Source organism: Rhipicephalus microplus, chromosome X (assembly GCF_043290135.1).
Source record: "Rhipicephalus microplus isolate Deutch F79 chromosome X, USDA_Rmic, whole genome shotgun sequence".
Classification (NCBI taxonomy): domain Eukaryota; kingdom Metazoa; phylum Arthropoda; class Arachnida; order Ixodida; family Ixodidae; genus Rhipicephalus; species Rhipicephalus microplus.
In genome coordinates this window covers 244,782,816-244,805,919 of record NC_134710.1, presented here as the reverse complement: position 1 = coordinate 244,805,919, position 23,104 = coordinate 244,782,816, and the positions used below count along the sequence as shown (strand labels likewise).

The following is a 23,104-nucleotide window of genomic DNA, read 5'->3' as shown; positions in this document are numbered from 1 at the left end:
TTCAATATTTTTTTCTCTCTTTCTAATCTTTGCTTGCTGCCTGTTTCAATCTTTATACGTGGTATATGTCGTCTGTTTCCATAGCTATATCAGTAATGTCTGCAATTAATATCATCGTCAAGGTGATTGAAGAACAAGAGCAAAAAAACTTCTCTTGGGAGCAACAGCACGCTGATACGCTAGGGCTGGCTACGATATGCGTGGTTCTGCCTGCGTTACTCCAAGTGAATACGACAGCATAATATACTCACAACATACGAAAGCATAAAACAGCATACGACAGGCCAGCTCCTTAAAGTGATGCGCACTTAAAATACCCAGCAGAATAATGCTTACAGACTCTGAATATGCTTCAGGATGTTTTTTTTCAGGCAGTGGTGTATATACATAGTACCGTATGCAGTTCAATACTTAGTATCGATCAAAGAAGCTCGAAATATTGTTTTGGACAAGATTGCACGCATCACGTCAACGACATTCGCGTCTCATGAAAGAGTGTCGCAGTTCTTTTTCTAGTTTTAGTTTAATAAGAAACCCTTTTTGGAAATTAATAATTCGTTCGAGCATAGAGAGAGAGAGAGAGAAATGCAAAAGAAAGGCAGGGAGGCTAACCACGCAGTACTAGTTGAGTAAACTTTGGCTGCACACAGAAAAAAGTTTAGATGATGCAGTCATCTCACAAGTCATCTTTGTGAGGTGTGCTCTTGAAATTTGATCAGTTCCTGCATTGCTCGTCTAGCCAATTAATATGTCTCTTTTTTTTCTAAATGCACTTCAACATCATCTCACAAAAAAAAACATCCCTGGCTCTAAGTGCCTACACCACATATGCTAATAAAGTTCCGGAAAAAAGCATGAGATTAGCTTTTTAGCTGCACTGGCATGCGCTGCCATTCATAAACTGCAAAATTATGAAGAGCATGTGGCATTCGTGTGGTTTGAAGAAACAGTTGCTTATCAGTTGTTGTGCTTCTGCAAATTTAATTTGAAATAAGGAACATAAGGCGCGTAACATTCATTTCATTCGAGTGCACTGTTTCTCTGTTTTGATATTTCTCCAGAAAATACTTTCTCTAACAGACAGCAATCATCTCAAAGCCATTAGTAAATAAATTGCTGACGCTCTTGATTCCTGCACGGATGTGTTTCATGTAAATCAATACATCAAACTCAACTCGTATTAAAAACAAACTGCGAAAATATCTTTTCATAAATTTTCCTAAAGGGCCCCGCCATGTTCGGGCAATACAAACGTGCAAACGTTGTACATAGATAACATGGGGACAAGGTTATTTCAGAAATGTTACACTGATGCAATACGCCAATAGAAAACTGAATATTTAAACAAAGCCCGTTAGCTCTCGTCAGAAGAACTCGGCATGCCATGAGAATGGTGTCGGACACGTCTGGAGCCTACCATTCATGAAACAACCATCGTGACGCAATAACAACTCGGTAATTTCCGTCAAACGCATGAGGAAACGGCAGGCACCCTCAAGAAAAGCAAATAAACAATCCAAAGCGCGTGTTGTAACAAAACCGAAGGTGCCCTTTATTTTGATGTGACAGAAGGCACCATAGAGTGATTCAGCATCTTAAAATCTAGTTCAACATTTGTATGAGAATAACGCCCAATCAAGGTTGTGTATTAAGCAGAGAGAGCAAACCTTTGTTGCGCAGATTTCATCACACAGTTTGTTTCGGACATTTAAGTTACTTCTGTCTCCATCATTACAAAATTCTCTCAAAAACTTTTTTGCCGAAAAAGCTTCCCTGCATAGCGCTTCACACCTTAAACGTATAAGGAAAGCTTTTGATGCGCTCTGCTAAGAAGTCATCTAATGTATACGTATAATGTATAAAACCTACCGATACATGGTGTACTCTGATATACAGGCATAAAGCAGGGAGCATTGCTTTCTTGACGAATCACACACTACGTTTGTGGACCCACTTTTTGTTGTTTTTTCAGCCAACGTAAGGCGTGTTATCTTGGTCTTCTCGGCGATAACGAACACCAAGATCCTCCTAAGAACGACAGTGAAGCCACAAAACGAAGCGTTGAAATTTATATGTGGCTTGAAAGTTATCATGACATTTTGGGTGGTACTCGGACACGCCTACATCATTCTGCCGATGGGATATTTCCGTGAGTTTATTTTGCCTCTTTCAAGTGACTTTTTACACTTCTCATACGCGTGAACATATTATGTGGGGAAAAAAAAAGATACTGTTGTAGAGTTTCCACAGTCACTGCGCTGTTTGAAATTAGGACACCCTTCTTGATGGCAATGGCAATGTTTCCCGATATTATGAACCAATATCCTGTCAAAATAATAGAAAAGTTGCAACAGGCTTATTTCTCTTTTTATCTCTTAGCACTACACAAAAAATTGCATGGTTCATTGGACACCACTTAACAAGAACTCGTTGATATGCATATAGTTGAGTAGTTAAAACATCTTGCTTTTAGAGCTAAAAGTACGAACACACTATGAACGAATAGACAAGCACTTGTCCGGTACTCTCTCGTGCATCCTTTTCTTTAGCCCTAAATCGCGCTTTCGTCAAATGAGCGCTTCTATGCAAAAACTAAGTCGTCTAAGATTTATCACAGCGGCTAAGCTGAAACATTTTTTTCACTCTCTGTATTGCGTAAGAACTGGTAATAGTGCTTACTTTTAAAATTGTTTAAAATAATCAAGTCTGGCTTCCGTTATTTTTATTAGGAATTGAGATGTACGTAATATATAAATCATAGGTTGCTTTTGCAATTATTTCTGTTTTTTCCACCTCAAGGTAAGTATATAGCTGAAACTATCAGGGAAACCAAAATGAATTTCATAACTGCGTTCTTCTTTGTGACCTATTGAGTCATTTTTTAAGCGTGAATAAGCCCTGGCTATATTGGAGCCCTGAGCAGTGCGAAGTTCAGTACACTCGCAACAGATGAACGGCTGACTCGCATGCACACCAACCGAAGTAGGAAGACGTAGTGGTGGCTATAAGTAGACTGCAGCTACGTCAGAGGCTGCATTCACGAAGCTCTCATCTACTATCCGTCATCAGAATTGGCTCAAGCATTCTCTTACGAGGATATTGAGCTTAATTCGTTTTTGTGAATGCGAGATCTGAACATTTAAAAATAACACAGTTTGGAAATGCTCGTCAGGTTTATGCTTAGGCTCTACGTGTTGAATACGCATGTCTTCATTACCTTCTAACACCTGAAAGGGCTCTAGAGGAAACATTTTTGCAGGCCCCATGTATTGCAAACTGAGAGTATTGCTTTTTGTTAATTTGAAATAGCCGTAGCATTTCAATTCGTATTTTATGTATACTTGAGACGGTAACTTGTTGAAAATATAAATTCTCACCCTCGTCTTAAACTTCACGAATTAAATCAACGTAATGAGGAAAGAGTATTACAAATAGTAACAAGCACTGCGGTGCGAAGACGAGAATTTGATCATGAAGCATCGTGCGGCACGTAACATAATAATAGGTCATGGGACGAAGGCATCTAATTTTTGTCGTGCGATAGGGTGCGCAGATGTTACGACTGCGCACTTTTCACGGTCAGTGGATTGGTTATTATGTAGGATTTAACGTCCCAAATCCATCATATGATTATGAGAGACACCGTTGTGGAGTGTTCCGGAAATGTCGACCACCAGGGGTTCCTTACCGTGCACCCATCTCTCAGCACACAGACCTACCATAAGTTCGAGTCCATCGAAAGTGCAGCCCCCGCCGCCTAGATTTGATCTCGTGACCTGCGGGGCAACAGCTGAGTAGCTTAGCCACTAGACCACTGCGGCGGACCATGGTCAGTGGAAACCGAGCCATATAGAAGCGTATTTGGCACTAGTACACGACTATTTCAGTGCCATAAACCTAACTCAGGCCTAACCTAACGAGGTGTTCAAACCGAAGCAAGAAAGCATATCTTAATCAATTCTATAGCCATAGATCAGCCCACAGCTACTCTCTCGGCCCTGAAACAGAAACTAAGCTGGTTCTTATTTGCTAGGATCTACACTGCATTCAATTCTGTCCAAAGAACAAATATACCGTTATTGGTATAGCTTCTGAGCCATTTTGTCATGCCTAAAATAGTACGTCAGGTATCGATTGATAATTATTATTCAGTCCGCGTAAATCACGCCGAACTCGTGCCGTGTGAAGGCATAACGCTTATAGTTCCATGGAGCTACAATACTAGGAGGAGAAGTGCCCACGTGGTATCGAGAATGTCCACAGTCATTAGAAATATGTTTCATTTAGCAGAGTGATAATGTTTCAAGCTTTACCAATCAAATTTAAAGCCTACACATATTTTTTTAAATGTCACGTAAAAACGTTTAGTGCAGGCTGAAGCTAGCGATGTCTTCAAAAAAAAAAAATACGCTAGATCCCACGTACCTTTGGAAATTATTGTTATGCGAGGCTTGCGGAGTAAAGTGACTGTGTTGTAATCTTTCATTGAGCAAAACATTACGAAATGACGCTAAAGACATGTAATAATGTTGTACGCACAGCCATGAGGTGAACCGTCACACATGTTTTATATAACCAGTTTGCAGTTGCGTAACGATGCCAACAGCCACATATATATACTGTAGGCAACACCTGAACTGGTAGTCTAACATGTACCGCTTGTGCCCGCGAGGATGGTAGCCGCCGCCGCCGACACCGCTTCATAAATGAACGTTAGTAGATGGCGCTTAATTACAATTAACAATAACCCAACATGATAGCTGTATTATATATATATATATATATATATATATATATATATATATATATATATATATATATATATATATATATATATATATATATATATATATATATATATATATATATATATATATTGAAAAAGGGTTTATTGGCGACTGTTGCGACGGTGGTCCTACGATGAAACACGATCGGACAACAGCAACGGTCGAGCAGATGCCGGCGATGATCAGCACGAGCCGAGCGAGCGAAGCCAAGCACCCAGTACCCAAGCGGTGGCGATGTTGTTTGCCAACGATGCGTTTTCTTCTTCACAATTTGCCCCCGCCGAAAAAGAGCCATCCTGGCGACCTAAGAGTCTGGAGGCAGAGGGCTATGATATGGCTTAAGGCGGGCGATGTGGACGATGTCACGTCCACGCCGGCGCATGTCGTCAGATGGGGAAAGTGGCTCGATGAGAAAATTCACCGGCGAGGTTTGCTCCAAAACGCGGTATGGGCCCTCGTACTTTGGAACGAGTTTTGAGGATATGCCGGGGCTTTGGTAAGGAACAGCCAGCCATACAAGTGATCCCGAGGAATAGCTGGGGCTTTGTGAAGAGTCGGCGTTGTTTTCTTTCTGGCGCTGTTGTTCTTGCGACGTAAAGGTGCGTGCGAGTTCACGGCACTCTTCCGCATTACGGGCAGCTTCGGACACAGATGGGCATTCGGATGCGTCAGGATGGTATGGAAGGAGAGTGTCGATGGTGTGGGATGGTTCGCGTCCATAAAGAAGAAAGAAAGGTGAAAATCCAGTGGTAGACTGTGCCGCGGTGTTATATGCGAACGTGATGAATGGAAGAATGCGATCCCAGTTAGTATGATCGGATGTCACATACATGGCGAGCATATCGCCAAGGGTGCGGTTAAATCTTTCCGTGAGCCCGTTAGTTTGCGGGTGGTATGCAGTGGTCTTGCGATGAACAACATGGCATTGAGAAAGCAGAGACGTGACGACTTCTGATAGGAAGGCTCGACCTCGGTCGCTTAGTAGCTCTCGAGGTGCACCATGTCTTAGTATGAAGCGATGAAGGATGAAGGATGCTACGTCCCGCGCAGTGGCACTTGGAAGGGCGGCGGTCTCAGCGTAGCGTGTTAAATGGTCCACAGCGACTATGATCCACCGATTTTCATCTGATGTTGTCGGTAGAGGGCCATAGAGATCAATTCCGATCCGATCGAAAGGTTTGGCAGGGCACGGGAGCGGTTGAAGCGCACCGGACGAGTGGAAAGGCGGTGATTTGCGGCGTTGACAGTCAGGGCAGCCCATAACGAATTTTCGAACGAAATTATACATTCCGCGCCAGTAGAAGCGATGGCGAATGCGTTCGTAAGTTTTGAAAACTCCGGCATGACCACATTGGGGATCGTCGTGAAAGGAGGCGCAGATGTGTGATCGCAAGCTGCGCGGGACAACCAAGAGCCACTTACGACCTTCGGGGGCGTAGTTGCGTCGGTGTAGCAGCCGATCACGAATCGCGAAATGAGCAGCTTGACGTCGGAGAGATCGTGGTACCGCAGTGGTTGACGATCCAGAGAGACAGTTAAAAAGGGAAGCGATCCACGGGTCCTTGTGTTGTTCACCGGTAAAAGAGTCGAGGTCGAGAGATGCGACGGAGTTGGTACCAGTGGTTTCGCAGGCCGAGTCGGGAGGTAAAGGCGAACGCGACAGGGCGTCGGCGTCAGAATGCTTGCGTCCGCTGCGATAGATGACACGAATGTCGTACTCCTGGATTTGCAGTGCCCACCGAGCTAGGCGGCCAGAAGGATCTTTCAATGTGGCGAGCCAACAAAGTGCATGGTGGTCCGTTACCAGGTCGAATCGGCGACCGTACAAATAAGGGCGGAACTTGCGAAGCGCCCACACTAGCGCCAAGCACTCTTTTTCAGTGACGCTGTAATTGGCCTCAGCTTTAGTAAGTGTGCGACTCGCATAAGCGACGACGTATTCGGAGTAGCCCGGCTTGCGTTGGGCGAGGACGGCGCCTAGACCAACCCCACTAGCGTCTGTGTGAACTTCCGTTGCAGCTGTTGGGTCGAAATGCCGAAGAATTGGAGGAGATGTTAGCAGACTACGGAGCGTGGCAAACGCGACGTCGCAGTCAGAAGACCAGGATGAAAGGTCTGCATCACCGCGTAGGAGGTTGGTCAGTGGTGACATGATCGACGCAAAATTTCGCACGAAGCGCCGGAAGTACGAGCATAGTCCGACAAAACTGCGTAATTCTTTCAGTGTAGTAGGTTTCGGGAACTCAGCGACTGCTCGCAGTTTTGCAGGGTCGGGTCGAACACCATCCTTGGACACGATGTGCCCTAAGATGGACAGCTCTCGCGCGGCGAAGCGGCACTTTTTAAGGTTCAGTTGGAGCCCAGCGTTGGTTAAACACGTCAGCACCAGTTGGAGCCGACGCAGATGTGTAGGAAAATCGGGAGAGAAAACGACAATGTCGTCGAGGTAGCATAGACACACAGACCACTTCAGTCCACGCAGTGTGTTGTCCATGAGTCGTTCAAACGTGGCAGGAGCATTACAAAGCCCAAATGGCATTACGTTAAATTCGTACAGGCCATCTGGTGTAATGAACGCAGTTTTCTGGCGATCAGCTTCTGCCATAGGAACCTGCCAGTATCCAGATCGTAGGTCTAAGGAGGAGAAGAATTCGGCTCCTTGGAGGCTGTCAAGGGCGTCGTCGATGCGCGGTAATGGATAGACGTCTTTCCGCGTCACCTTGTTTAATCGCCGGTAGTCGACGCAAAATCGAATCGATCCATCCTTCTTTCGAACTAGAACGACAGGAGATGCCCAAGGACTGTGCGATGGTTGAATAACGCGACGGCGTAGCATTTCTTCGACCTGGTCGTTGATGACGTGACGTTCTGCTGCAGAGACACGGTACGGTCTTTGACGCAATGGCTGGTGCGAACCAGTGTCAATGTAGTGGTGCACTGCGGAAGTCCGACCCAATTGCGGCTGAGAAACGTCGAATGAATTCGCGAAGTGCTGGAGAAGATTAAGAAGCTCGGCGCGTTCATGGGCACTTAAGGTGTCGGCGATGGAACTCGAGAAGGTGTCACTCGATGAGCATTCCAGTGGGGAAAGGGCATGAAGTTCGGTCGAGGCGCTACTGCACGATTCGTCTGGCATGTTAAGGAATAAAGAGGAATCGAGGTACTCCACTCGACCGAGACATTCGCCGGCAAGTAGCGTAAGCGGTGCAGAAAGGGGGTTGTGGACGAAAATATTGGTTCGGCCCGCAGTGACGTCGAGTGTAGCGAAAGGCAAGGAAACGGCTCTGCGGCTCATGAAAATGTCGGAAGGTGTAAACATTACTGTAGCGTCGTTATGGTCATCGCAGCAAACAGGGACAACGGCAAGAGAGGCTGGCGGAATTTCAGTGTCTTCACGTACGACGAGTTTTGGAGACCGCTCAAGAGTTTCGTGCAAAGGTTCGTCATACAGGTGCGAAAATTGAACTTCAGCGCGTGCGCAGTCGATGACGGCATGATGTTGTGACAGGAAGTCCCACCCGAGGATAACGTCATGCGAGCACACCGAAAGGACGATGAACTCGACAACGTACATAGAGCCTTGGATGAAAATGCGGGCTGTACAGGTGCCGAGAGGTCTGACTGGCTGTGCGCTAGCCGTACGAAGCGATAGTCCAGAGAGCGGCGTGGTCACTTTGCGTAGGGAGCGGCAGAGCTGGGCGGCTATAACAGAAACGGCAGCACCTGTGTCGATGAGGGCAAATGTAGAAACACCATCAACAGATATGGCGACGACGTTAGCAGGTGAAGTGCGAGGACTTGGGCATTTCGATGACGGCGCAGTTCTTGCCTCTGGAACTGCGGCGTTCAGTTTTCCCGGTTGGAAGAAGCGGGTCGGGGACGCATTGGGGACAGAGATCGCCTGCGAGGAGACGGCGAGCGGGAAGAGTGAGTCGGAGCTGGGCGCTGGGGTGACTGAGACCCGGGAAGATTAGTGTAGCCATACTGCGGTGAAGGATAGGGAGCAGGTAGGTGCGTGGGCGGCGGATCATACGGTAACGGCCAAGTAGCGTTGTGTTGCGATTGGAAACGACGACGACAATATCGTGCCACGTGTCCTGGAGTACCGCAGGCGTAGCAGATTGGTCGATTGTCAGCAGTGCGCCAGGAATTGCTGACTCGCGGTGCAGCCCAAGGTGTCGAAAGAGGGGTAGAGTGGGGAGCAACTGCAGGCATGGGTGGCAAAAGCTGCTGGCGGGGTCTGCTGCGTACCACCTGGGCATAAGTAAGAGGCGCGGCCACGGGCTGCATAGCCGGCGCATGGGGAACAGTCACGGCCACAGGCTGCTGGTGGGCAGCGACGGGAACAGCCTGAGCTACCTCTTCGGCAATAACGTCGCGGAGTGGTGAGGGCAGACGAGGGGACGGCGGCTGATGCGTGAAGGGAATCAACGACAGTTGCCGAGCTACTTCTTCACGCACGAAGTCTTTAATCTCTTGCAGGGTTGGTGCGCGGTCGGGAACGGAAGTGAGACTGGAGAGCGAGTCGGCGTGTGAGGAAAATGGCCGAGTCAGGGCGCGCTGCTTGCTCAACTCGTCGAAACTTTGACACAAAGTAACAAGTTCCGCAACGGTGGCAGGATTACGGGCGAGGAGCAGCTGATATGCACCGTCATTTATCCCTTTGAGGATGTGTTGAATCTTCTCCGACTCGGGCATGGTGGTGTTCAGTCGGTTGCAAAGTCCAATGATGTCTTCAATGTAGCTTGTGAAAGATTCCGTTGGTTTTTGTGCGCGAGTCCGCAAGCGTTGTTCGGCTCTGGACTTGCGGACAGCGGGTCGGCCAAAAACGTCAGCGAACAACGTTTTGAAGATGGACCACGTCGTAATGTCGTTTTTGTGGTTGTTATACCACATTTCGGCTACGTCAGTGAGGTAAAAGATGACGTAAGTCAATTTGTCCGCGTCATCCCACTTGTTGTTTGCGCTTACCAGTTCGTAGTTAGCGAACCAGTCTTCCACGTCAGTCTCATCAGCTCCGCTAAAGACTTTGGGCTCTCGCAAACGAAGAACGCCGGGGTTGCTGGGGGATGGAGTGGAAGAGCCAGGTTGCGCGTTGTTGGTAGCCATGATGGTAGGTAGCGTTCGGTTGCGCAGCTCCAGGTTGAGGCGACGGCGAATGGCAGCACCCAGGTTCAGGCGACGGGGAATGTCAGCACCCTCCACCAATTGAAAAAGGGTTTATTGGCGACTGTTGCGACGGTGGTCCTACGATGAAACACGATCGGACAACAGCAACGGTCGAGCAGATGCCGGCGATGATCAGCACGAGCCGAGCGAGCGAAGCCAAGCACCCAGTACCCAAGCGGTGGCGATGTTGTTTGCCAACGATGCGTTTTCTTCTTCACAATTTATATACATATATATATATATATATATATATATAGATATATATATATATATATATATATATATATATATATATATATATTCTTACAAGAAAACGTATATTTACAGACATTTACAGCGATTACACGCGATGACAATGCCTGGCGCACTGGCGGGGTGGAACCAGTCTCTATTCACTTCGTAGTCTTCTCTTTTAGCCAGGGACCCTCTACCGCTTTATGCCCCAATCCCACTACTGCCTTGTGGCACTACCCCGCGGCGTTAAAGCGCCGACCCGGCGCTTGTCACGAAAGGGGAGTGTTGGGTGACTCATAAGGCTTCAGTCTTACGACGTGCACAACAGTGGATGGTGGTGGCATTGAGTGCGCTTCGTCGACGACTCGCTGTATCTCGTAGGTGAGGTTGCTGATCTTGCGAAGGACTTTGTATGGTCCGTCATAGCGAAATAAAAGTTTTTCGGAGAGGCCGATGTGACGACATGGGGTCCACAAGAGTACGAGAGAACCTGGTGCATACGAAACTTCACGGTGGTGACGATCGTATCGATCTTTCTGAGAGGCTTGAGAAAGCATGAGTCGTTCTCGGGCAATCTGTCGTGCTGCGTCGGCTCGCTCTATGGCATCGCGGACGTATGTGACAGGGGAGCTTGAACCAGCGGGAAGGAGTGTATCAAGAGGCAGAGAGGGTTCCCGTCCATAAAGAAGGTAGAACGGGGAATAGCCTGCGGTGTCATGTCTGGAGGAGTTGTAAGCGAAGGTGACGTAGGGTAACGTTGCGTCCCAGTCACGGTGGTCTGGAGAAACATACATTGACAACATGTCCGTGATAGTGCGATTCAGGCGCTCTGTAAGTCCATTAGTTTGTGGATGGTATGTCGTTGTGAACTTGTGGTTCGTGGAACAGGAACGTACGATATCCTGGACGACGCGAGATAAAAAGTATCGGCCTTGGTCAGTAACGAGCTGTCGAGGAGCGCCGTGATGCAATATGATGTCATGTAGCAGAAAATCGGCGACATCGGTAGCGCAGCTGGTTGGAAGAGCGTGGGTGATCGCATAACGTGTCGCGTAGTCGGTCGCCACGGCAACCCATTTGTTCCCGGATGCAGAAGTGGGAAATGGCCCGAGAAGGTCGAGCCCTACGCGGTAGAATGGTTCAGCAGGGATCTCAATAGGGTTAAGAAGGCCAGCTGGAAGCGATGTTGGTCGTTTTCGACGTTGACAAAGGTCGCAGCTGGCAACATACTTTTGCACAGAGCGATATAGGCGTGGCCAGAAAAAACGGCGCCGGACGCGATCATAAGTGCGAGTGACTCCCAGGTGACCAGCGGCAGGTTCATCGTGAAGCTGTCGGAGAACATCTACACGCAAATGGGAAGGCACGACGAGAAGGCGGTCAGGGCCGTTAGGGCGCATGTTGTGGCGGTAGAGAACTCCTTCATGAAGGAAATACAAGTTCAGAGAAGTGGGTGGAGTAGCGGAACTCAGGCTTTCTATGATGGGAAGTAAATCCGGGTCGCGGCGTTGCTCAGAAGCGATATCAAAAAAGTCTGATATTGATAAGACGCAAGCCTCCGTAGTTCTCTCTGTGGCGTCTGGTGGATCCACTGGATACCGTGACAGGCAGTCGGCGTCTTGATGGAGGTGACCAGATTTATACACGACCGAGAAGGTGTATTCTTGGAGGCGTAGAGACCAACGACCGAGACGTCCCGTGGGATCCTTTAGCGAGGAAAGCCAGCAGAGTGCATGGTGATCAGTTACAACAGTAAAACTGCGGCCGAAGAGGTACGGGCGAAATTTAGCGATAGCCCAAACAAGAGCAAGACACTCTCTTTCGGTGATTGAATAGTTCCTCTCGGCAGGGGATAAAAGGCGGCTGGCGTAGGCGATGACACAGTCACGTCCATGCTGACGCTGAGCTAAAACAGCACCAATTCCGTGGCCACTCGCGTCCGTACGAACTTCTGTCGGGGCAGTCTGATCGAAGTGGGCTAATATTGGCGTAGTCGTGAGGGCTGCAATGAGCGCCGAAAATGCAGCACTCTGAGGCGAATTCCAAGTAAATGGGACGTCTTTTTTAAGAAGCTCGGTGAGAGGCCGCGCAATATCGGCGAAATTTCGGATGAAGCGGTGAAAATAGGAGCACAAACCAAGGAAGCTCCGGACATCCTTATGAGAAGAGGGCACGGGAAATTGAGTCAATGCGCGAATTTTGTCCGGATCGGGCTGTACCCCAGATGCGTTAACGAGGTGACCAAGTACAGTTATTTCGCGACGGCCGAAACGGCATTTGGAAGAGTTCAGCTGGAGACCAGCGTTGCGAAATACTTGGAGAATACTGGACAGTCGCTCTAGATGGCTTGCGAACGTCGGTGAAAAAACAATTATATCATCCAAGTAGCATAAGCAAGTGAACCATTTGAAGCCGCGCAGAAGGGAGTCCATCATGCGCTCAAAGGTGGCCGGCGCATTACAAAGCCCAAATGGCATTACTTTAAATTGATATAACCCATCGGGGGTTACAAATGCTGTTTTTTCTCGGTCCCGTGGGTCAACAGCGATCTGCCAATAACCAGATCGAAGGTCAATGGAGGAGAAAAACTTTGCGCCATGAAGGCAATCAAGGGCGTCATCTATTCTTGGTAAAGGGTAAACGTCCTTCTTAGTGACCTTGTTGAGATGTCTATAGTCGACGCAAAACCGCCATGTGTTGTCCTTCTTCTTGACAAGCACTACCGGGGATGCCCACGGACTAGATGAGTGTTCGACGACGCCTTTGGCGAGCATTTTCTCGACCTCTTTCTGGATGACAGAGCGTTCGGTGGCGGAGACGCGGTAAGGGCGGCGATGAATTGGGTTGGCATCGCCGGTGTTGATGTGATGGGTCACAACTGATGTCTGGCCTAAAGGGCGGTTGTCAAGATCGAATATGTCCGCATAGGATGTCAACAGACGGTGGAGGTCTTGTGCTTCGGAGGGCGAAAGATCTGGCGCTATCATTTTGGCAATGTCAATGCTTGACAGGTTGGGCGCAGTGAGCAAGTTGACATGCGGAGCAGGTTGCTGAGCCGACAGTTCAGAAATATCACACTCTTGCAGCGACGACATGACGCCTAGTTTAATACCAGCAGGCAGCACATGCGTGGAGAAACCAAAGTTCAAAAGTGACAGATGGGTCTGATTGTGGCATACTCTCACCACGGTGTGCGGGACAGCAATGGAGTGCTTTAGCACAACGTCGGTAATAGGTGAAACGACATATTTACCATCGCGCACAGGCGGATCACACACGAGCTGCACGTAAGTCGCGGCTTGCGGCGGAAGATGCAAGAACTCGGTGGCACAAAGGCGACTTTGAGCGTCATGGGCAACAGCGGCGTCAAAAGGCAGTTCCAACTGAAGAAGACCTGTCGAGCAGTCGATAAGGGCGGAGTGCACAGAGAGAAAGTCGAGGCCAAGAATCACGTCATGTGGGCACTGCTCAAGCACGGTGAACAATACGACGGTCTGGCGCCCAGCAATACATACGCGAGAGGTACACATGCCGAGAACGGCAGATGTGCTCCCATCGGCAAGCATTACTGCACACTTAATAGGAGGCGTGATCACTTTTCGCAGTTTAGTACAGAGAGCAGCGCTCATGACTGAAATTTGTGCACCAGTGTCTATCAGGGCTGTAACGGTAACGTCATCCACCAAAAGGTCCAAAATATTGCGGCGTGTAGGAATCGTCAACAGAGGATTTGCAGAATGGGTCGTTAATGCAGCGTCACCTCCGGGAGCTGCATGGTCTAGTTTCCCGAGGTTGAGGGCCCAGGTCGTGCAGGGGACCTGGATCGAGAAATCATCGGCGAGAGAGATCGGCGGCCTTGGGGTGATGGCGACCGGCTGAACCTTCGGCCCTGAACGTTAGTAGGAGCAGGCTGTGGATCGTACGGAGTAGAAAAGCGGCGAGAACTGCCTTCAAAGCGACGCCATGTCCCAGTGTTCCAAGATGAATTGGATGACCAACGATTGCGACAGTAGCGTGCAATGTGGCCGGCGCGAGAGCAGTGAAAGCAGATTGGTCTATCATCCGACGTTCTCCATTCAGCAGGGTTCCGGTAGCGGGAAGGGTAGCGTGAAGGGTACACCGGAATCTGGTTAACAGAAGCCGAGCTCTCGGTGGTGCGAACAGCGCAAACAGGTGTGATGCCGAGATTTGCTATTTCTTGGCGAACGACGGCTTGGATGAGGGAGACGGTGGATGCGTTGTCTTGAGGACCGTCAGAGGCGATGGCTGCAGGAGCCATTGCTTCGAGTTCGCGACGAACGATTCGGGTGACATTTTCGGACGATGTAGCTTGCGTGAACTTGGGGCTGTCTTCACAGGTCGAAGTGGCTGCAGTATTAGGCAGACGCGCAAACTGGCGGGTTATGCGACGGTTCTTGGCGTGCTCGAAGCACTGACACTCCTTCACAACCGCGTCGACGGTGGCGCAATCTTTAACGATCAACAGATTGAACGCGTCATCGGCAATTCCCTTCAATATGTGAGCGATTTTGTCAGTTTCGCTCATGTTCTCGTCCACCTTTCGACAGAGGCCCGATACGTCCTGTATGTAAGATACATACGATTCTGTCGATGTCTGCACGCGACATTCCAGGTCTTTCCTCGCGGCCTGCTGTCGCCCAAATGGCCTGCTGAATAACTCGAGAAGCTTCAGTTTGCAAACGTCCCAGCTGGTCAACTCCGACTCATGCGTCTCATACCAGGTGAGCGCCGTATCCCGCAAGTAAAATACAACGTTGGCCAGCATCAACGTAGGGTCCCACCTATAGTATTCGCTCACGCGCTCGTACAAAGCGACCCAATCTTCAACATTCACCTTGTCCTTGCCTGTGCCCGAGAAGGTTCCGGGGTCTCGTGGAGGCAGGAGAATCAGAGGAGGCAGCTGCTGCTGCTGGTGCTGGTGCTGCTGGTGCTGGTGCTGGTGCTGCTGGTGCTGGTGCTGGTGCTGCTGGTGCTGCTGCTGCTGCTGCAGCAGGCTGCAGCTGCGGCTGCTGTTGCTCTTGTGGGTGGGCCTGTTGAGCCATTGCAGAAAAATGAAGGTGGCGACCACTCCGAAGTTCCGTGTTGGTTTGCCGGAAAAGCCAGGTAGGCGTACCCCGCACCTCCACCAATAATCTTACAAGAAAACGTATATTTACAGATATTTACAACGATTACACGCGATGACAATGCCTGGCGCACTGGCGGGCTGGAACCAGTCTCTATTCACTTCGTAGTCTTCTCTTGTAGCCAGGGACCCTCTACCGCTTTATGCCCCAATCCCACTACTGCCTTGTGGCAATATATATATATATATATGGTCCAAGAGTGATATATTCAGCACTGCAACCACCACCCACTGACGTTATCACGAACAGTACGGACGATTCCACAAGCAGTTCCAAGACCTGGTGTGGCTCTGTGGCAGAATACCTGATTTCCAGGCAGAATGCTTGGGGTTGATCCCTGCTGGGACCCTGACATTTATTCATCGCGTTCGTTTGGTAAACGTGGCCAATGTCCGATTTTTCTCAAAGCTCTCGTGTTAAAGTTACCAATGTCTGTTCTCGCCGTTTCTGGGTAGATATAAACTGTCAAATACTCTTGGTACGTATCACATACTTGTGGCACATACATACCCACTTATGGTTTATGGGTATGTGTCACACGTGTCTGGTGGCAAGGATTTGACGATATACAGGACGATATTGTCTCTGTATTTATGTCATCACCAGAGAGCCATATTCACCAAGCCATCTCACACACACATACTACTTTTGGTTTACTTAAGTTAAGAGGGTGATCCCGATGGCACCCTGACGTAGGCGGCTAGATAGACGGATGAACGGACGCATGGATGGATGGATGGATAGATGGATGGATGGATAGATGAATGGATGAATGGACGGGTGGATGGACACATGGATGGATGGATAGACGGATGCATGGATGAATGGATGTGCAAAAAGTGTCTGTAGTAGGATAAAAAATCTTTCGCATCAAAAAATATATGACACTTACAGATCCTACATAGAATGTAGTTACCATCTTTACTAGTTCAATCAGAACGCTGCCGTGCAACCCATCAGCCTACTCACCAGTCTTTTCTTTTACTTAGATGCGGTTTTCGCAATGGATTCCATGACGGAGAACTTTACATTCCAGTTTATCACTAACGCATTCCTCAGCGTCACAGTTTTCTTCTTTTTAAGGTGACTATTTTTACTTTTTGTGTTGGTTATTACGATATTTAGGATATACATATATAACACCCCAACACTTCAAATACGTCTTTGTTTTTTACAACGCAGTGGGTTCCTGCTGGCGTACGTCACCGCGGCATCTCGTGAAGCTCTTGCAAGAACGAACCCATTTCTCATTTACATTGTGCGAACATCGCAACGATATATCAGGTACGCGTACCTTTCAAATCAATGCTGCTATTCGTCTGTGTAAGTCAATTTTTTCAGTGTTAACTTTTTTTATTGCGGCACTTTGCAGCTCTTCTCCATAGTTTTCTCACAGTTTGAAAATATATGTTTAAAATAACGCCCGGTAACTATATGCTACTCAAGAAGATGGAAAAATCCTATTCAAACATAGAAAATTTATTTGATCAGAAAGCGCGCGTCACAGCACCGTTTCGTATGACAATTACACCGCAAAAAACTTGATCGACTTCGAAAATCAGAATACGTGCTCTCCAGTGTTGCCAAATATAGGAGGACAAAAATAGCTATAGATGGCAGCGTGAAAGTACCTAGAAGTCGCTAAAAAATCTAGCAAGGAGATGAAAAAGTAGCTAAGTTAAAGTTTCAAGCATTTTAGCCGTATTCTAAGATGGCAACGAATTTACTCGCGGTTGTGTTATCCAGTTTGAATAGAACTATCAAGTGACATCTTCCTGAACGCAGCTACACAGAATATATGTAGGAAAAGAAAAGCGTATTCAGTGCATTCTAATAAATTATGGCAGTTGTGGTCTTTAGAAAGGCGTACAGGCTACCGCGCTAATCAAAGACGAGCTGCATATGCACAGATCTCTGTAAACATTAGGGGTGAGCAAATACTCGAAAATGTGAATAATTGCCTCACCGCGGTGGTCTAGAGGCTAAGGTGCTCGGCTGCTGACCCGCAGGTGGCGGGAGAAAATACCGACTGCGGCGGCTGCGTTTCCAATGGAGGTGGAAATGTTGTAAGCCCGTGTGCTTAGATTTGAGTGCACGTTAAAGAACCACTGGGGTTCGAAATTTCCGGAGTCCTCCACTACGACGTCTCTCATAATGATATGGTGGTTTTCGGACGTTAAACACGACATATCAATCAATCAAATTCGAGTAAAAAATCAATAGGACATAATTGAACAACCAAATATATTTTTCGAATTATTTATGAATAACAATTGCTAAGAAGAAAGCACCAATACAGCAACGTCTTGGAGCAACAAGGATACTGTTTGCTGTTTTGATTAGTGAAATACCAAGATGCCTGCCAGTCAAAGCGCATGCAGGTGAAGCAACACTATGTGAAACTTTTACAGGAATATCGAAACTGCTCATCACTGCGTGAAAGATTTTTTTTTTTGCTTGAAACTCTTGTGTCACGAAAACGAATTTATTTGCGATCCCCTAACTTTTTTTAAGATTCATATTCTTTATTCGTCAAACAATATTTACCTTGCGCGTTCTGGCTGGTTACCAGTGTGATAAATAGAGTTTACGTATGTACAGTACACGAAAATGATTTAGAATACGCACTAGCATAATGTAAAAAAACGCAGAAAGCAGTCGCTCTCAAAATTTCTGAAAGGGCAGTGCAGGTATAAACCTGCGGTGGTAAACAGCCATAAGTATTGTGGTGCATGCAAATATTCGATGATGGCTGTGATCCAATTCTAAGAAAGCATGGTAGACAGTCTACGCAAACAGCCAATAAGACAGCACCAAATCTTTGTTGTATGAGAATTGCATGGAGGAAGAAAACAACTGAGGAGATGGTCTGACGTCGCTCATTGTGTTGGCCATATTGACTTGGCCTATTCTTCTCTTTTGTTTGCACCAGAATTCTAAGAAGGTGCGACTCTCTCTCCGGCACGACAACCACATACACTGCACAGCACGCGCGTGGAGGTAAACCTAAACCACCGGAACAGCGCTTAACACGCTAGGCCATTGCCACACCGTTGGCAAAATGATTTCATCCGAGTGTTAAGAGTAAGGAACAGCTCGCTGACAACGAAGCCAGCACGATAGAAGGCGCGCTGAATGCACTGACAGCGGTGAGTGTAACGTTAGTGTTTTCACGTCATTAATTAATGCACTGTAACACAGCCGTGGGTAGGCCGTGGACCACCTTCTGCGGTTGCATTCCGTCTCTCAAGCGGCCAACGCGGCGCCCAGTCACCGTGCCCGTGCTCCACGTAAAACTCACCGGCGTCAGCATTGTGCAACTGCGGTGATTTTAAGCACGGTGTAAGAGACACTTGAACGTGGTAACTCTAACGGCAAGAGAACAATGCTGAGGGCGAGTATAGCAAGCGAAACAGATAAGGTGTTTTAATACGCACATGAAAGTTATTATTGTACACATACCAAACGCGAAACTGCCTATGTGCACATGGTCCTCGTTGAGTCTTGGTGGCCAAAAGTATAATTCGTTGTCACAAGCACGAAAAATGCACAAACATCATTGACCTAGCTCCAACGTGTTCGTTGTGGTTCCGTTTCGTCATGGTGCCTAAATGCAATTTCGCGGAACACTTCGAGTATTTCATCCATGTCATCGGCCCCAGGGTACATGGATATGCGCTCGTTTTATGAACTGTTCAGTCCCCGTGGCTAACAAATGTGTTTATAAACGTTGCTAGGAGTTTAACAACTGCCGGGAGAACACTGCGTAACTAATAACGCAGCACAGAACACAGATATTGTCTGCAACGGCTCAGTACGAGACCTATGGAGGCACACATGCAACCGCCACCGCCGCCGCTCACTGTCAGACAAGCTACGCTGCTCAACATGCAACCATAACAACGTCGCCATTGTGCCCAGAGAATATGGCCGCCATGACATAATTTTCTCCACATTTTTCACGTAGCGCGCCTGCTGGGCATGCCCTCTCCTTCCCTTCCTTCCTCCGCGAAGAAATGGAACACGTCTGAATGGCTTCTACGTGATCAGGTGCCACGTCGCGTCTAGAAGGGACAGCTAAAATAAATAAACGTAACTGTTAGTTTTTAGCTTATTTCGTGGTAAAATCTAACAAAAAATTGAAAGTTACTCACATTGAGCGTCTGGAGAAGCGTCTGTTTTTGTGCAGACGACTATTCTGGTGAGATGTGAACAATTCGAGCAATTTGCTCAGCCGTCATCTTGCCTTTAGAGCAAAATAGCCTGCATTATTGTAGGCACTACACCTGCATCGTATATGCCTATGAAGCCGTCTTCTCTAAGCTGTCATTTTAGCGCCTACGTGAGAATTGGAATGAGACTTAAGATGGCCGCTGTCCACTTAGGTGTCTATTTAGCCGTCTATGGTGAGTATTGGAACACACCCAATATCTGCCATTTGGAGATGTCATCATTTTCCGCTGAATATGATGCTGTTGTGCCATTTTCTGAGTTCAATGACTTGGCAAGCTCGTGTCGCCTTGTATATTTTGTGCGACATTTTGATGCAAATTAAAAAAGACTAGAGCAGATGAAAAATCATCATTTACATCGGCGGAAAGGGTCATTTTTTCATGTCCTGTGATTTCCTTGAAATATTTGTTAAACACTTAAAGAAGTATTAGATAAAATACCAGGATTACGAGCTAAATATTGAATAAAAAGCTAAACTAGCTACTCATAGCTAAATATAATTTTTCGTGGCTAGCCGAGTCATAGAGAGGCTAGGTCTTGCTAAAAATTAGCTAAATTGGTAACACTTCTGCTGTCACAGCCAGTCACATGGCTGCTAACCAACAAAGCTGCAGCTGTCGAGAACCACCTTCATTAATAAGAGTCTTCATTCCTGTGTATTAGGTCCTGCAGTGCCGTCTTGCTTATAACGCTCATATGAGTAGACTGCGCATAGGTCGCCAAACTCACTCAAGAGTCGACTGACTCAGACTCATCTTCACTCGCACTAAGCTTTCAGTGTTAGTGTCTCACTCACTCAGTTTAGGTCCAAGTGAGTCCAATAGAAAAAAGTTTTACTGAGTCTGAGTGCGAGTCAGACCGACTGAGGAAGCTTTTGGTGAGTCGGAGTACGAGTGAGCTCACAACATAACATATATTTCTTAAGGGAATTGCTTTTTTTCCGACTTATGGCACTAAGTAAAACTTTTTTTCTATTTCGCTATTTTCCCCCTTAACAAACGGATATGTGGCCCTGCCTCGGTAGTGTAGTGGCTGAAATATTCGGCTGCTGACCCGTAGGTCGCGGGATTGACTCCCTGGAGCAGCGGCTACATTTTCAATGTAGGCGAGAAAGCTGCAGGCCGTGTGCTCAGATTTGGGTGCATGTTCAAGAACCGCAGGTGGTCGAAATTTCCGGAGCCCTCCACTACGGCGTCTCTCATATACATATGGTGGCTTTGTAACGTTAAACCCCACATATCATTATCAACACAAACGTATATGTGCATCATTGTGAGAAGATTTCTTTGGCGGCTTATCTCCTCGCCTAAATACCTATGCATGCTACTGCGCAGGTTGGTAGTGCCTGCTATGGTGACAATACTTGTGGCTTTTCTGCTACCACTCTTCGCCTACGGTCCAGGGTCAAACGACGCGTACAGGCAGTACATACACGGCTGCTACAGCAAATGGTGGATCGTGCTATTGCAGGCGAATAACTTCGATAACTCAGAGGACGTGGTATGACATTTCACGTTTTTGTTTCTTCCACATTTACAGAGCAGTCGCGTCGTGCCTTAGGGCCAGAAGTTTGCTGCGACGCCTAAACAACTCCCCACTTTTATTAATGCTTTTTTACCCTTTTACAGTGCTTGAAACACATGTGGTACATCAGCGCAGAACTTCAAATATTCCTAGTCGTCGCATTTCCTCTCGCGCTACTGTTTATCAAGTAAGTGATCTTGTTTCCTCTAGCTTGGGAGTTAGCAAAAACGTTTATGATACAAACGCGACTGACAGTCAGCGTGCGTTAACATGCAGTAGGTAAAGAATCTATGAAAAGATATCAAAAGTTACTGATTGTCCCATCAGGATTTACTTCTTGTCCCTTCAAAAAGAAGCAGGCTGTAAGTGTAACACTACGCAATCAGATCAGGCCTTCCCACTGTAGTTCCCCGAAAGGAACAAATTAGTCTCGCTGTTTCTTGTCTTCTACAACTTACATCAAACTTTCTAAAAACTTTGCTGTTAGCTCTTTATAACAGTATTGCCATTTTTTGAAATTTTGAAAGCAGGTGTGTCATTAATGTAAATAAAGCCAAAAAGTGGTGGGGGAAGAAAGGGAAGTCACCTGGCTTCAAGCCAATTGAAGAGGAAGCCAATATTTCGAAATTTGCTCGGGCACCTATTCAATTTATGATATATGGATGCTCTGTCTCGATGTGCGACTGTTCACTACGAGCCTAGTGCCAGTCGTAATATGACCCTGCTATCGTGACCCATGCCAGCCTATTCTTTAACACAAGAATATATGAGTTTCCACAATGTGATATTTAATGGGCGTCTAGACAATGTCAGAAAAATGAGTTGCTTTACTGACAGACGCCCATAAATATGCTTTGCATTTTAGGAGAAGGGACGAAAGGAGGCAGTTGGTATTTTCTGCTCGTTCCCCGAGCACTGTCCAGAAGCCCAGGTTCTATTCATTACTCAAATGATGACAGCAAACTGAGCGAGTTGGTAATTTTTATGACACTCAAGGTAGCGCTGAACTGACCTGGATTGCAAGATAGCAAGAAGCGTGTACGTGGGAAAGAGTGGGTGGTGCATGAATGATTAGTTGTGAGAACATGCTAATAAAAAATAGCGTTGTAAGTTATTTCGCGGCAAATTGCACCAATCACAGATGCACCACCAGCCTGTCTTACGATACCCTTTTTAAACGATATATCGTGACAGGCGTGCTAGAGAAGTATTTGAGGCCTATGTTATAGGCGAAAAGGGGGACATGTGTACCAGCGTACCACGTCTTGACCTATGAGTATGAGAGGCTTCAGGCAATACGACGCCGATCTGAAAGAAGATATCGCAGGTCGGGTAATTTAGAAGATTTCAAGGTTGCACAGAAAGTACATTCTGCAATGCATAACCAACTGCAGAAGCTTTCAACCAAAAGGTGGCAAGATTTATGTGCCTCACTTTCTCTATTTACCTCGGCGCCTCAACTGTGGAACATGGTACACGCCCTCCGACAGCCAGTAGTCCACTCGAGACCACTACAGGCTCTAGCGCTGTCTCGAGGATTTAGCGAACGTGTGATTGCCGAAGAATTTTGCGATCTTATACTGAGAAACAGAGAGACCACCCAAACTAGCGAATATAAATCCTTAGCAGAATCAGCTTCGGCGGTTGTAACAGAGTTCTCTGCGATCAGTTCCACAAATCTGGATGACAGCTTCACACCAGAGGAGCTCCAATATGTGCTGTCTTCAGTAAAACGAACAAGTTCACCAAGAACAGATGGAGTTACATACGCTGCTTTTGCTAACTTATGCAAAAAAGGAAAATTACACCTGTTGGCATCGATAATAAAAGTTGGCAAGAAGAAAAAGTTCCGGAAAGTTGGAAGATATCAAAAGTAGTACCGTTGCTAAAGCCAGGGAAGAGCCCTATGCAGTTGGACTCGTTTAGGCCGGTTAGTTTGACAAGTTGTTTTTCAAAACTGATGGAAAAAGTTATCAATGAACGAATTTTATGGTGGCAAGACATAAAAAA

General features: G+C 47.1%; 1 protein-coding gene across 2 annotated transcripts in view; it reads left to right on the top strand.

The window, feature by feature from the left end:
- Nucleotides 1–23,104, top strand: part of LOC119162279 (nose resistant to fluoxetine protein 6) — a 193,860-nt gene that overhangs the window by 24,756 nt on the left and 146,000 nt on the right. For both annotated transcript variants that reach the window (XM_075878888.1, XM_075878889.1), the window contains exons 6-10: nucleotides 1,973–2,149; nucleotides 16,327–16,420; nucleotides 16,520–16,621; nucleotides 20,905–21,070; nucleotides 21,199–21,281. In XM_075878888.1, coding sequence (XP_075735003.1) covers nucleotides 1,973–2,149; nucleotides 16,327–16,420; nucleotides 16,520–16,621; nucleotides 20,905–21,070; nucleotides 21,199–21,281 — 622 coding nt within the window. The remainder of the gene's footprint in view (nucleotides 1–1,972; nucleotides 2,150–16,326; nucleotides 16,421–16,519; nucleotides 16,622–20,904; nucleotides 21,071–21,198; nucleotides 21,282–23,104) is intronic.